Source organism: Poecile atricapillus, chromosome 11, assembly GCF_030490865.1.
Source record: "Poecile atricapillus isolate bPoeAtr1 chromosome 11, bPoeAtr1.hap1, whole genome shotgun sequence".
Lineage (NCBI taxonomy): Eukaryota > Metazoa > Chordata > Aves > Passeriformes > Paridae > Poecile > Poecile atricapillus.
In genome coordinates this window covers 15,125,619-15,140,481 of record NC_081259.1, presented here as the reverse complement: position 1 = coordinate 15,140,481, position 14,863 = coordinate 15,125,619, and the positions used below count along the sequence as shown (strand labels likewise).

The 14,863-nt window shown below is 39.7% G+C and overlaps 2 protein-coding genes across 6 annotated transcripts in view; one reads left to right on the top strand and one right to left on the bottom strand.

Annotated features, from left to right (window-relative positions):
* The window catches only part of ENTREP2 (endosomal transmembrane epsin interactor 2), a 113,977-nt gene that overhangs the window by 5,051 nt on the left and 94,063 nt on the right, over positions 1–14,863 (bottom strand). For all 3 annotated transcript variants that reach the window (XR_009278429.1, XR_009278430.1, XR_009278431.1), the window contains exons 13-16: positions 13,017–13,195; positions 11,542–11,631; positions 5,237–5,342; positions 1,141–1,225 (exon numbers count right to left, since the gene is read on the bottom strand). The gene's annotated coding sequence lies outside the window, so the exon portion shown is untranslated. The remainder of the gene's footprint in view (positions 1–1,140; positions 1,226–5,236; positions 5,343–11,541; positions 11,632–13,016; positions 13,196–14,863) is intronic.
* APBA2 (amyloid beta precursor protein binding family A member 2) overlaps positions 1–14,863 on the top strand; it is an 89,089-nt gene that overhangs the window by 67,948 nt on the left and 6,278 nt on the right. For 2 of the 3 annotated variants that reach the window (XR_009278428.1, XM_058846765.1), the window contains exons 7-12: positions 1,065–1,100; positions 2,664–2,750; positions 7,170–7,355; positions 10,074–10,253; positions 11,314–11,526; positions 12,318–12,437. Coding sequence is in view for 2 of the 3 variants with exons in the window: in XM_058846765.1 (XP_058702748.1) it covers positions 1,065–1,100; positions 2,664–2,750; positions 7,170–7,355; positions 10,074–10,253; positions 11,314–11,526; positions 12,318–12,437 (822 nt within the window). In the remaining variant the exon portion in view is untranslated. The remainder of the gene's footprint in view (positions 1–1,064; positions 1,101–2,663; positions 2,751–7,169; positions 7,356–10,073; positions 10,254–11,313; positions 11,527–12,317; positions 12,438–14,863) is intronic. The other variant, XM_058846766.1, reaches the window with a different exon arrangement.

The following is a 14,863-nucleotide window of genomic DNA, read 5'->3' as shown; positions in this document are numbered from 1 at the left end:
GCAATTAGAAAATATTCCAGTGGCAAAGCACTGGGATATTTGTTTGGCTGTGGTTTTACTCTTCTGTTATGACTTACTTTAACTTACTACAAATTGAGAAAATTAGTCTCAATATTATTACTTATGACTTTTAAAGGAGAAGAATATTAATTTCTATTGTGTTTGGGTTTGGTGTTATTTACAGTGAAAAATTTCTTTGTAAATAATGTATCATAGACTGCTTCATAAAGCTGCGTAAAGAAAATAGTTTTTTGGTTAAGAATCTACACAGGAGATTTTTATTTTAGAAGTTATTTTATCTCTGATGTAAATATCTCATCTGAATAAACACACTGTTAAAGGCAGATTTAAATACTAGGAGAAAAAGTATGTGCATAGTCAATGAAATATTTAATTGATAAAATTTGCATGATTTTGAAGGAAATGAGTTTGGAAAGGCCACTTACAAGAGATTGTCATGATTGATGATTGATTTAGCATTTAGAAAGAAATGGAATGCAAGAAAGGTCCAGTTCTTTCATACTTTCCAAACCTGTTTCTGTTTAGTATATTGTGATATCTCAAGCTACAGTAAGTAATTGTTGATTTCAGTTAACTTTCTAAAACCTGTTTTATGTATTAATACCAACCCCAGTTTGTTGGGGTACTGGAATACTCCAGACAGTCATGGCAGGGAGCTTGAGCTGTGTTTTTTTCAACAGTTACATGTAGGTATGTGATGAACATGGAGACAAAACCTTGGGTTTAAGATGCATGTGCTGCAATTTTTGACTGATTTGGCAGGATAAGTGTTGGGAGCGGCAGATAACACACAACACTTTGGTACCAATTCTTCTGTAATAGATTGTCAGTGTGTATAATGCCATGAAATCCAATTATGCTTGAGAACTGCATAAGGTATAAACAAATCTTTCTCTCTTGCACATCCTTCCCCCACTGCTCCCAGTTTTTTAATTTTCTGCAGTCTGGATTCACAGTCAAAGTTTCCCTGACTTCCCACACTGTCTTTTCTCTTTCCCTGTGTGTACATCTGTCTGCATTCTTTTTTTTATGCTACTCCTCAGAGGATGCAAAAGGCGGCTAAAATCAAGAAAAAAGCGGTGTGTAAACTGTTTTTCTTGAATGCTAATGTTTACTTACATTTTTGTTGTCCTTGTTTTCCATGGAGTGTCACGTCTTTCATTACAGATCCTCATAAACTTGTCATTTTGGTTTCTTCTTTGGTCTGCAGTAGAATAGTGAATGGAATAAAATTAACCCATTTTCTTCATTGTTCATTTGCTGGAGTGCCTGTCTGCTGCCCTTCTCCTGTTGAATAACTGTGATTTGTTTACTCCAGATGTACAACCATTGTTATCTGGGAGTTGTTTTTGAATGTAATGCTTATTTTGATTTTACAAACCAAAGCAGTAAGACATACTTCCTGTGCCTGTGACTTACTGTATATTTATTGAAGTATTGTTGATATTTAAAATCAAAATAAATTCACCACATAGTAGCTGGAACAAGTCATACAGGAAACATTGCACTCAGTTAAAAACAATACTTCAGATAACTAAATACAGTTGACAAAAATATCAGCATAAGGATGGAAGCAATACAAGAAGTCTCTGCCAAAGTATGTGCTTGCTTTGTATTTTACTGGAAAATAATTTGAATAAAATTAATCTAAATTAATTATAGGCATAGCTAAGCCTTTACAACTCCAAAAAAGATTAGCAAATACATAATTCTCATCATGAGCCAGTGTCTGACCTGGAGACTGGTGCCTGCCTTTAGCCCAGGCTGAGACAATCTGTGGCCATTTTATTCTGAGGCGCTGCCACGGGTGCTGCTCAGTAGCAGCTGCAGTAGTGCCCTTGGCCCAGCAGCCTGGAGGAACCCAGATGTTCCTGCTGGACTAGAGAGTTAGGGAAGCTCTTGGACAATGCTTCAGTGAAGGCAGCAGCTGCTTAGCCACCTCTTCTCCCATTTTCTCAAGTGGGCAGAGCCAGGACCCCCATTGGAGTGCAGTGTTGCATTGTAATGCCTGTTGCTCTGTGGCCGTGCCCTCTGATGGGGTATGGAAGTGTTTCCTTAGTGAGCAGTGCCCAGAAGAAATTGTGGTCTAAAAATCCCTTGATTGCCTTCTGTGATATGAGAGAAACATTAGTTCAGTGCTCAGTTCTTTATTTTCTAGGGAAAAAACAAAAGCAAAAAAAAAAGTCCTAAACCCCACCACAGTACTGAGTATCAGTGTGCACTTTTTTTGGTGAGCTCACTGAAGGTGGCAAGGGCTAAACAGCTGACGGGGGCTAAGTCACCTTCTCAGTTCTCCTGCTTTCTCAAGTCTGGTGCCTCAAGTACCGAATTGCACCAGTGAGAAAGTGAGGAAAAAACAGCCATACTTTTTCTCCTGTTTTGGCTATAAATAGAGAATTTTAATCCTTGAGCTGTCAATCCCACAGGCTCCAAAAATTCCCTCTTACCCAGAAGATCAGAGTAGGCTTCACTGTCTATGCAATAAATGTACTCTTTGCATGTCTTTAGAAACACCTTTGAATAGCCAGCTCTGTAATGGTTTAAAGTGCAGCTGCCTCACATCACATTATGCTTGAAGCAGTCAGTGAATTTGTCATTCTGAAAATTAAAAATCCCCTTGTAACAAAGCATCTGTCTTTTAGACCTCAGAGGGAGATTCCCAGGCCTTGACTGAAGTGGATCTGTTCATCTCCACACAGAGAATCAAAGTTCTAAACGCAGACACACAGGTAAGTTGGATTTAAACTCTTGGAGAATAATGTTGTTAGATTGTGGTCTTATACAGTTAGTGGGACACTTCATTGAACCTTGATAAATTCAGGTATTCAGAGTATTCAGAAAGAGTTTCTATTGTTCTAATACTTGCTAATATAGTAAGACTGAAACCTGTTTTGCTTATTTGATGTACTGGAAGATATGTTGCTATAATTGAGCTATAATTCAATTCAAAAAAAGATTCAAAAGCCTTTGAGAATGCATGAACACCACTCCTCTGGTACAGCTTCAGAACCCAGATTTACAGTCCAACAGGGAAGTCATTTGCTGCTTTGACTAAGCCATTCATATCCTGCCATTTTTAACATTCAATCTCAATTTTTTTCCATGAATCACACTGAGCCACCATCCTCTTGCCTAAGGTAAATTATTAATCATTCATATCAAAGCAGCATCTGGAGACCCAGCAATGATCAGCCTCATCTTCTAGGAATGCTTATATATTCAACAAGAGGTGATCTTCATAAAAAGGAGTTTTTGAGGAATTTACAACTAAATACATATAATTTATACATGGATCCCAATATTTAGTAATCTCACAAGATCTCTTAACTTTGGTCATACATACAGGAAGTCCACATTTTCATTCTTATGAGAGGCATTGAAAAGGGCAATTTTAGCAATGTTTTGTCAGAAGTAAACCATGTCAAGTCAATTGTTTTCTTTTGTTTAGGGGATATATTTGTCCATGACACAGAAGCAGCACATGTCATCTCTGTACTTAGATAAGGCTTTAATATAATATAATATTTTCTAGATTATATGATCTAGATATATAGCTAGAGATAGAAGGCTTATAAAAACTTCAGTGTAGTTATGTCTGATATATTGCTATGGGGCAATGTAAAGAGAATAAGGGCAGAGCAAGACTCATAAGCATGTTTCTCTAATGTAGCACTGTTTAGTATTTTCATAAACACATGGGAAAATAGAAAGAGAAAATGGTTCTTGTACTTCGGTGAATCGGATCAGAGTTCAGAAATAATGGCTAAATGAGGAAATGAGCTAGAACTATAGGAAACACTTGAACAAAGATAAATGTAGCACTCTACATATAGAGTTTTGGTTTTAATTATAATTGTTTTTCCAACAATGGAAACTATCAAGCACCTTCTTCTTCCTGAAATTTAGAACATCCTTTAATGTGAGGGTAATGATAGTATCTCCAAGAAATGGATTCTTTTTTTTTAATATAAGCAAACATCCTTAACATGCCACTAGAACTCCCATGAGATGAGCCACATGAGTGGAATAGCCCATCTAACATGGGCAGCAATATTTACAACCTGCCACCCACAAATCATCCTGAAACTGCATTTTATCAACCATAAACAATACCACTATTGCTTGTGACTCAGCCTTGTCTTGACCTCATGGTAACTTGTGCATCATCCAGAGATTATATTATCAAAGCTGATAACTACTTTTTGCATTAACAGAAAATAACGTGCTCATAATTATCAGTGTAAAGATGCTTACAGACAGTTACTGATAAATGAACAGCTACAGTTTATAGTTGGAATGTATGGCAGTTAAAAGGTATGATGTCTTTGTTGAATAAGGATTAGTCTTAGTGGAAGCCACTCTTCTTACTTCTTTAAATAGTTCAGCATTTCAGCTGAACGCCAATCTTTTTAAAAATAGAAAGGGAAGGTCCTTTGAAGTAGCCCATAAACAATGTCAAAGGAACTGGCATCTTACTCTGATGATCCCCTGAGATTTGTAGTGATGCAAAATGCAATGCTCCATCATGAGTGGTGTCTAATATCTGAGCTGTTCAACCAGATGGAAATAGTAACAGTGAAAATTGTTCTAATTCCAAGCTCCCTAGTGTTTGCCCTGGAGTTTTTGTAGTTTTTTTGGTTTGGTTTTGTTTTTGTTTGCACACTGTTTTTTTTTTTTTTTTTTTGCAGTGTGTCTTTCAGAGAGCGATAACAGAATTATTCCCATGACTTTTTAGCATTTTTGGCTTGGTAACACTTTTCAGTGCTGGTGAAGTTCCTGGCTGGTGTAATTACCACGGGTCTATTCAGCTGGGGCAGCTGGCAGAGACAATCTGTACTTTCATGACTTTGTCAATTACATAAAACCCTATTTCTACAGTATGCCATGTGTTTTAATCCATTTGTAGTGTTGTTTAGCTCACATGAGGTAACAGCTGAACGAAAATGTAAAATTCCCATTCAGAAAATGACATGCAGCAAGGTTCAAAATGCTGGGCAGCACCAGTGAGGCGCATTCCCAGGCTGGAATAGAGCCAGCAGCGGTGATTCTGTTGCCCTGAACAGCTCTAGGAAATGGCACCCCTGCCACTTTCTGGTTGCTTATGCATTTAGTTGCTGAATACATTTAGCCCAAGTTGAGCACCTGTTCAGTAGGAATGAAGTAGGAGCACCTTATGTTTGGCCACGTGCCTTGTGGATGGGAGTGGAATTCTTACCTGTGCCACAGCTTTGTGGGGGTTGCACTCTGCGCCCCAAACCAGCAGAAGCCACAGCAGCTTCTCCCAGCTTCTTGCTCAGTCAGTGGAGCTGGGAGTGAAGCAACTAGGAAAATGAAGAAAGAAAAATAAAGATGTAGAGCTCACAAATGTGTATGTACAGAGCCTCTGGTGCATGATCGCCTCCATAAAACCGCCTGACTCATTAGGCTGTCTAATTCACACTCCCACAGGACTACAGCACTGTAAAGCTTGGAGGAATTCTTAGGGTTTTTTTCCTTCTGCTGTTCTTTGGGTTTCAAGAGAAACAACAAACAAGACTCTGAAAGAATTCCATTGAAAGGAAGGGAGAATCTGAGAAAGGGCAATCCAGACAGAACAGAACAATAGCTTCAGAAAGGCCTGGGAGAGGCTGAATTTCTAAGGACAAATATAAGGGCAACAAGGATGGAATGGATGGGACTAGAAAAGGGATAAGGGAAAGAACTGAGAGGCAAATGGGCAGAGATGGAGGGATTTATGGGAAAGTAATAAATGAGAGGTGTGAAAAAGAGATACTGGTAATGGAAAATTGAGTACAATGGAATATGGAGAGAGAAAGGAAAAAGTCAAGTCACAAGTAACTCAAAAATAAACTCATGTTTACAGTCACTAGACAGTATTTGCCTCATCCTTAACAGGAAAAATGTGGAAGGGATGGGGGGAATGATTGCTTTCACCCCCTACAAGGGGAAAATAAAAAAACCTCAAACCCTTTGAGTAATCTCTGTGTGATGATATGGGCAGAAAGCCTTTCCTGGCAGGTGAGATGAAATGCCTTCATTTTCCCAATGCATTCACTCTTGTGCACACTGCATGTATGATTACACCCTTACACAATACTCGGTGCACACTGCTGAAAAGCAATTATCTCTGCAGAGCTCCCAACATCCTGCTGAGAGATGTCCATTATAAAACATTTCTCCATTCTGACAGAAGTGCTGTAAATCCTCCTGAGCCCCCACAGTGCTTAGAGACACTCCCCCAAACCACCTCTTAACCATCATTACTTTTCACAGGTTAGGGAGAAGCATTATTTCAAGCCTGAGAAGAATCATTACAATAATTTTATGGGCAGTGATTATCTTCAGCAAGACAAGTGGTTCTAAGAAACAATGATAATTTATATTTTGTCTGTCAAGTTAAATTGTACTGAAATTCTTAAAACAATTACTTTTGTTGACTTGAAGAACAATCCTTCTTCCTTAGGCCTTAGAATATTTTTCAACTAATACTAAACTAGTGCCAAGCTGTTTACATAAAGAGAGCAACTGCTTATATAAATTATTAAAATTGTGAATTATCTTGTACCACATTTTTTTTTCTGATTAAGATGGAGTTTGCTTGATGCTTTTAGCTGTTCAGGGTGAGGCACAGGGATGGTCAGGACACATCCTCCACTAGTTTGATCAGTACAACTATTACACTTCTGGTTGTTTCTAGTTTGAGCAATAGATAAAAGCCTGGAAAAACTCTCCAAACTGACCAGTGACCCCAGCCAGAAGCAGTTTTCTGTGTGTGCCCTTTCCATTTCTTTAAGAACAGTTCATCCTAACAACAGCAAAATATGTAAAGAAATAACATAATTTTCCAACAGCATGAAAATAAATGTAAAACAGTAGCATAGCTCTTCATTCTTGCTTTATAGTAGCAACCAGGCTGTATTTGCTCAGGCAATATTTCATTCAAGCCAATGTCTTGAACAGCCACTCTGCTTCCCTTGGGAATTGGGGCCCATCAACTGCGGAGGGAATGTCCTGTCTAGGCACATAGGAAGTGCTTCTGTAGCTTTTGTGCTTCTCAAGCACCAGGCTGTCAAAGAGAAAGCAGATGCAGTATTTGTAGGAGAGCAGCAGGCATGGAGAACTGCTTTGTTTGTCCTTGCTTTGTGCAGGAAACAATGATGGACCACGCGCTGCGCACCATCTCCTACATCGCAGACATCGGGAACATCGTGGTGCTGATGGCGCGGCGCCGCATGCCCAGATCCGCCTCCCAGGACTGCATTGAAACCACTCCTGGTGCCCAGGAGGGCAAGAAGCAGTACAAAATGATCTGCCATGTCTTTGAATCAGAGGATGTAAGTAAATGGAATCAATTTATTTCAACAACATAGGTCATGTAGAGATCTCTGAAGTCAATGGCCATTCATAGGCAAAATTAACCTGTGGGATATCAAATTGATCATTCATTCTGGATTATATCCTTTAGTCCAGCAGGTTGGCACAAAATGATACACATGTGCCTCCAGGCACTTGGAACTGTTGTGGAGCTCTTTTTAACTGAAGCCAAGTTGCTTCTACTGCCTTAGCAGGGCTGCACAAGGCTGCTTTTTACCCAGTCCTGGTTCCCTGGGGCTCCTGACCTGTAGTTGTATGTACTCTTAAACATGCCACTTGATCCTTTGGTATTTAGGAACACATTCAGCTATGTATTTTTCAGTTCTCTTTTTTCATCCCTAGCAAAGATTACAAATTAGAATTTTTATATAGAATCATAGGAGTTCTGTCCATTGTGCTGATGTACCATCCCATACCTCTGGTGACAGAAAAAGTTAACCTTGCTTTACTGCTGTTTTATAGCCAGGTTTGGGATTTTAATGAATTAGGTACTCATGTCTGAAGTGGCAGACCAAGGGACTTCAACCTAAAACATTTATGGAAAAATGTACCAAGACAGTAAAACAGAAAAAGCAAAATTTTTGTCTTTTTCTAACTTGACAGTAAGAGGCAATACTATTTCTCATCACTGTTATCATAGGAACAGCTATTGATATATTTTCTAGGTACATATATAGATATAATACCAATTAAAAAATAATGGAGTTCTTTGGGTCAGACAGTCATAACTCAGAGGTTGCATATATTTTGAGCTAAACAATCCATTTTCATTATTTTAAAGCAATTAAGCCTGTGAAGGAGAAAGGACATTGTCAAAGGTTAGAGTGCTAGACTGGGGTTGTTCTGAGACCCAGTTAGCTCAGCTCTCTCACACCTTTGCTTGGGTGACCTTTTCATGCAACTTAATTACATTATCTCTAAGTTGTGCATAATGCTGAAGACTTTCATAAACATTCACAAGACCTCAGAGATAGAGATGAAATTAAGATGTGAGAACTGGCTGTTACTGGCAGAAATAGAATAGGGCATGACATCTGGAGATGTTGGTTTTGGGAATGTAGAATGAAGGCAAAAGCAGAAGATGAGCTACAGAGAAAGCAGTGGCAGTGGAGATCAGAAGGACTCAGTAAGGACTGGTGATGAACTTTAATAATGGAATGATGTGACAATGTCCTGAGTGAATTCTGTATTACCATACTGCCCAGGGCAGTGGCCATGGCACCAAGCCTGACCCAGTTCAAGAAGCGTTCAGACAACACTCTCAGGTGCACAGAGTGGAATTTTGGGGATGTCTTGTGCAGAGTCAGGAATTGGACCTGATCCCATCAGGATCCTGATGGGTCCTTTCCAACTCAGCATATTCTGTGATTCTGTATAAACCTCCTGGTATCAAGCAAAGACTTGAAAATATGCTTTAAAATATGAAGAAACAATTTGTGACTGGCTAGGCTACTTATGTCCTTGATTTTCTAAAGTCATTTTCCAGTCAAGCAGATTGGTGCTTTTGTGTACAGCAGCACAAATCAAATAAGGAAACAACCTTTTAGCATCAAAGAAAACACTTGATCAGTAGATTGTAAGAAGATACATAGATTTATAATCTCCAGAAAACCCTATGCATTTGAAATACATTTAAATGCATTTAAACAGTACTGACTATTTAAGAAGTTGTGTTGCATTTCCAGAATACAGGTTTAATTAGCAACATTTTTAGGCAGTGTAAGGTGCAATTAACATCTCATATCGTAGGAGTTACACATATGCCCCAATGACCCCAGAAATGATGACCCACAGAAATACAACTCAACATGTCATTCTCCTATGAGCTGCAGTAAACTCAGAATAGGAAAAAAAATAATTCAAATGTAGAAAACGTGGACTACATTCCTTTTACTGATCTCTGTTTCTCTGTGTTCCCTTGCCATCTAGTGGAATGTGCAGATAAGTGCTCCAGATTTTAAGAAAGACAGGATTTTGAATGGGTGTTCCCAACATTAGCAAGCTTTAATCGTGGCTCTGGCTGCATTCCTGAAATGATCCCTGACACTGCTAGTCGAGGTGTTAATGGGAATAGCTGTCCTAGATGTGCAGTGGGTAAGCAGGGGTATTACTGGTTTGCTGGGAATGTGGGACAGGCATCGTGGCAGTAATAGGGGAGCAGATGGCTGTGTTGAAGCAGTGTTTTCAGTCCTGGAAAACCAGGGTGGAGAAGCAGCAGGTGACACCACAACCAGAATCATCAGTGCACATACGTCTGTTGAAGCATGTGCAAGCAGAGCATCCCTCCTCTCCTCACCCCTGCAGACAGACTGTGTTCAGAGGCAGGGCTTGTGGCACTCTTCCATCAGCTCTGCTCCATGTTGGGCAGAAGCCAGGACTCTCTAGTGTTTGTTGGAACGGGTACATGAGCAGCATATGGCTGCTTGCTACTGAAACATACTGAGGAGGGGAGAGCAGCAGGGGATTTTAATGGAGTTTGCAATTTGATTTTGGATGTAATGGTTTCTTTCTGTGCAATAGACCTTAAAGTGACTTTATATCCATGCTAATGCAGAAACTTTGCAGGGTCCTTATTTTGATTCTGTCTAAAAATCCAATCTCTCTCTTGGTTTCTTGTGGTTTCTCTGGTAAACTGTTAATCTGTCCTTTCTCTGAGCTGTTTTTTTTCCACATTCTAGGCACAGCTCATAGCTCAGTCAATTGGTCAGGCTTTCAGTGTGGCTTACCAAGAGTTTTTAAGAGCCAATGGAATTAACCCAGAGGATCTCAGTCAGAAAGAATACAGTGACATCATCAATACCCAAGAGATGTACAATGATGATCTCATACACTTCTCCAATTCAGAAAACTGCAAAGAGGTAAACTGGTTTTGGATTTTCATTTCAGAGTGATCCATCCTTTATTTTTTCAGAGTAATGTAGTTTTCAGAAATATTTTTTGGCATTTGTAAGGATGACGTTACAATTTCAAGATGTGTCCTTTGTCAGTCCTGTGTACTGAAACAAGCTTTATGGATTATTAGGATTTCTTGTTTTCATGTTCAGGGTCTGTTTCCTTTGATCAGAACAGTAATAAAGTACATTTCCATCTGAGCTAGATAAGCTCTGTGCTATTCACAGTACACACTGTAAGGTGATTTTATGTTTCACCTAAGTACTGACACAGAAAGAGCTGACAGAGTTGGGGCTTTCTGCAATAGATAACCTCTGCAGAAGTCAGCTGGCCATCAGCATTCCCTGCCCTTCCACATTTGAGAGAAAATAATCCCCTGTATTTGCTTCAAGAGCATGTTCTATACTTTTAAACCCTTGCTCCACTTCATAGATGTTAGCTGTGCTGTGGTTACTGACAGTTCAGGAGAAGGCATCATTTACATAACATCAGAGATCTTACCTGAACATGCTAGGCATGAAAATATTCCATATTTAACAATATTAATAATAATAACTTTAATAACCATTAAGAGATCCTTGCCTGAAAAGAAGGACAGACAAGTCCTGAGATCAAGAGACAACCTGAGCAGTGCTGGCAGGAGTGGAGCTGAATAAAGCCTGGGCTGCAGGCACTGCCATAGCCACAAAATGTTAGAGCCTCCCCCTCTGGCTGCCAGGTTCCATGGACAGAAACTTCCTTGGCATTCATTCCCTTGGCATCCAGTTCCACCACTTCCTGCAGAGTTAACCATGGGTTTGTGTTCTGCTTATTAAATCTCTATGACCTTCAACAAACAAGTGGAGGATGCCCCTGAAAACAAACAGCTGTGTGTTCCACAGTTAACACTGAAGTCATGCTACTACCTAATGGCAAAGAATAGAATTTGGTTTGTGGTTTGTAGATGTTATTTGGGAACAAATGAGATACTCATGCTCAAAGTCAGAAAAATCAAAGCAAAAAAATGTTTTTCTTTTTTAATTGCAGCTCCAGCTAGAAAAACTGAAGGGAGAAATTCTTGGGGTAGTGATTGTGGAATCTGGATGGGGATCCATTCTACCCACCGTTATCCTGGCCAACATGATGAATGGAGGCCCTGCAGCACGTTCAGGAAAACTGAGCATTGGAGACCAAATTATGTCCATTAATGGTACCAGTTTAGTTGGTCTACCTCTTGCAACATGCCAAGGGATCATAAAGGTACCCCCAACTTACAACTCTATGCTGTAGTTTGTAAGCCAACAGAGGTGTGATCTTCTGACAAGTGATCCTGTAGATTTCCAGCAGATACAATTTTTCATATCACTGCAAAAAAACCCAGTAATCTGTCATTAACAAAAAGCAGAATTGGAGATTCAGGACTGATAATGCACAGAAATTTAGGGCTGGAGAACACAACTACAGTTTTGTTACTGGGCTATAACAAATGAGAGCAGGTCTGTAAAAGTTGCCTAAATGAAGTTAGTAAGCTGTCTTCAAAGTTTCAAGCTTCCTCACAGCCTCCAGAATAAAATATGAGGATTAAAATCTCCTATGCTTTTTTGAGCTCCATGCAGATAAAATGGAGGGAGGCTGGTAGACTGCAGGGCAGACCAAGTGAGCAGATGAAGAATCTGAAGACATGATGGAATCTCAGAATGCATTATCTTTAGTCACAGAGACTGAATCTGATGTCTGTGCAGATTTACCAAGAGCAGCAGAAGCAGGAGATTAATTAGCCAGATGCTGGAAAAGGGCAAGCAGTTTTAGTTTTTATTGAAAGATTTATTTAAATTTCTGTAGGAATTAAAGGCAAAATTTTAATGTTGTGTTGAGCCAAATATCTTGGGAAATAAATAAGAGAAATGTATCCCTAAGTTAACAACCAATTTCTGTTGACTCTAACTGCTCTTTCTCAGATTAGCTGCTGAACACTCTCACAATTAAGAAATCACAGATGAGGGCACAGTAAGATTAATTTCAGAAATACTGACTTTTGGAATATCTTACAGGGACTCAAGAATCAGACACAAGTCAAACTGAACATTGTCAGCTGTCCTCCTGTTACTACTGTCCTCATAAAACGGCCAGACTTAAAATACCAGCTGGGCTTCAGTGTACAGAATGGAATCGTAAGTTTCTGTGTTCATTGATTGTTTTGGGGTTTTTCAAAAAACATATGGAAGTACTGAAAGAATCTTGCATGACTTCACTTTTTCTACTGTTTATTAAAACCTTATAGCCTCTGAATAATATAATGCAAATGGATGACTCTGAGAGAAATTCTTGAGGGATTTTTCTACATAATACAGCAACAAGATTTGTAGCCCAGATTATTTGGTGCAATAGACTGATCATGTAAAACTGTCATTAGTGCCAGAGTTGCAAGGAAAAGTTATGCTGAAAAAGGTTTTTACAATCATAGCACTTTAATCTTAGGTCTGATTCTGTTTCTCTTTTTAACATTTCATTACACACTCACTAGGACTTTTAATTTTCCTTCTGCTGTGCATAATATATGTTGACCACTTGGTAGTAGTAGGCAAAGGAATAAAATTGTGACCTCCTCTTCTTAAAACTAAACTCCTATAAAAACTAAACCTCTCATTACAAAGTAATAGGTTGTGGCTCAGGTACCCTTCTCTGTGTGCTGCAGTTTCCCTGTAATAACAGCAGCAAAGAGGAGAGCAAATGTGGCAGGGAACACTTACCCCAGGCAGCTCAGGGTCCTCCTCTTGCCGTTCCTCCTTCCCAAGCCGTTCTCTGACACCCTTCCAAAGCAAACTCCCCACACAACTAGCTCAGGTAGTCACTGGCCTTTCTGGGGGCTGACACTAGCATTAGAGACTGGCTGTAGTGCAGGACCATCACCATTTCCTCTTCCTCCAGTCTAGGAAAAAAAATAATCAGGCTGCTCACACAGAAAACTACATCACAAAGGCTGTGGGCTCTGTCCCGTTTTGTGAAATGCATTGATTGAAGTTGCCAGATCTCTGTTTGGCACCCTTTGAAGAGCTGGAAGAGTAGCAGGTGGCTGTAGGATGTGGCTCATAGGCCTTCCTGTACTTGGGCAAACAGAAGGCTCAGGAGTGAGTTTGCAGCTCTCCTGGCCATCTCTCAGTTACTACTCCACCCAAGTTTAAAATGTTCCTACCTAAGATCACATATAAAGGACACTGCTGCATGCCCTGGCCCAGTGGATGCACTCTAAAGTGATTCCTACCCCAGGATCTGGTTTGACCCCATCTCACAGAGGGTGCCCTGTCTGAAGGACTGAGCTCTTTCCTAATTGCTCACCTTTGTAAATCTTGTATGTTCCACTGGTGCTATGATCCAAAGAAGAGAATGCATTTAAGGACCAGTAAACATCACTGTGGTGTGATTATCAAGTTTTCAGGAGCCCATTCACAGCTTTGGTGGGGGTGGGATCAAGCCTGGGGAAAAGAATCAGGCTGAGGTGGATTAGGAGCATCCCATGCCCTCACATGGACAGGGAGTCTGTGACAATCTATTCATCTGGTCCCTGCTAATCATCTCCTTCATGACTGGAGCCTCAGTTCTCAGTAAATTCTGCAGGCTTTGCTTGTTTTCAGTCACAGTGTGCTCCTTCCATCTACTGGCCATTTGTCACACTGGCAGATCATCATTCCTTCCAGTCAAATGAACAACATTCAGATGACATCAGATATAAAGTTCACCAAATTCAGCAAAAAAATCCTTTTCATATAGAAAAAAAAAAAAAAAAGCCCTGGCAGTGCATTTCATTTCTGAAAAGTCTGTTTGAATATGAAAGCCAGTGAACAAAAAGATGAGATTAACATCTTTTGTTAGGCTGCTATGGATACAAACCTCTGGGCCTGTGAAATCCTTTTCTCTGAAAAGCTTGCTCAGCATTTGAAAACATGGCTGCAAAATATATCTCTCTGGTAGTTTGACACTGTACTCTTTAAAAGTAGTTTTATAATTGCCAGCAATTGTTACAAATTATGATAGGATCCAGAAGTAATATTGTTACTCTTTGTTGGCTCAGCATTAGCACAGCAAAGAAATAAATGGCTTGTCAGAACAGATACAATGAAATGTCTCCTTCTGTAGCCTCATTGCCTCATTACCTCCCATGCAGCTGGGACTTATTTCTGTGCATCCTCCGATTGCAGCTTTGCAGTGGCTCCTCCTCACCCTGCCTATCTCAGCTGTGCAGGATGCACAGCCATTATAGTGGGAATAACCCATAAACAGAATAGCTTCTGGCCACACAGAGGCACCTTCTGAGCTGGGTTTGCCTGCACAGGCTCTGCCCTGCTGCAGCTGAAAAAAAAGGATGTTGTAATGTAACATTGTTGAGATGCACCAGAAATAAGTATGAATGTTGTGTGATGGGGAGGTGAGCATTAGATGACCTATCAGCCACTTTCTGAAAGTCATTATGCTAGAATTCTTTTTAAATGATATTATTTAAACACAAGTGGTCTTTTTGTATCACATTATTGCTTTCTAGATTTTGTCCTTGTGTATCAAATTATTTTTTCTAGATTATTAAAAATCCGTATATTACCAG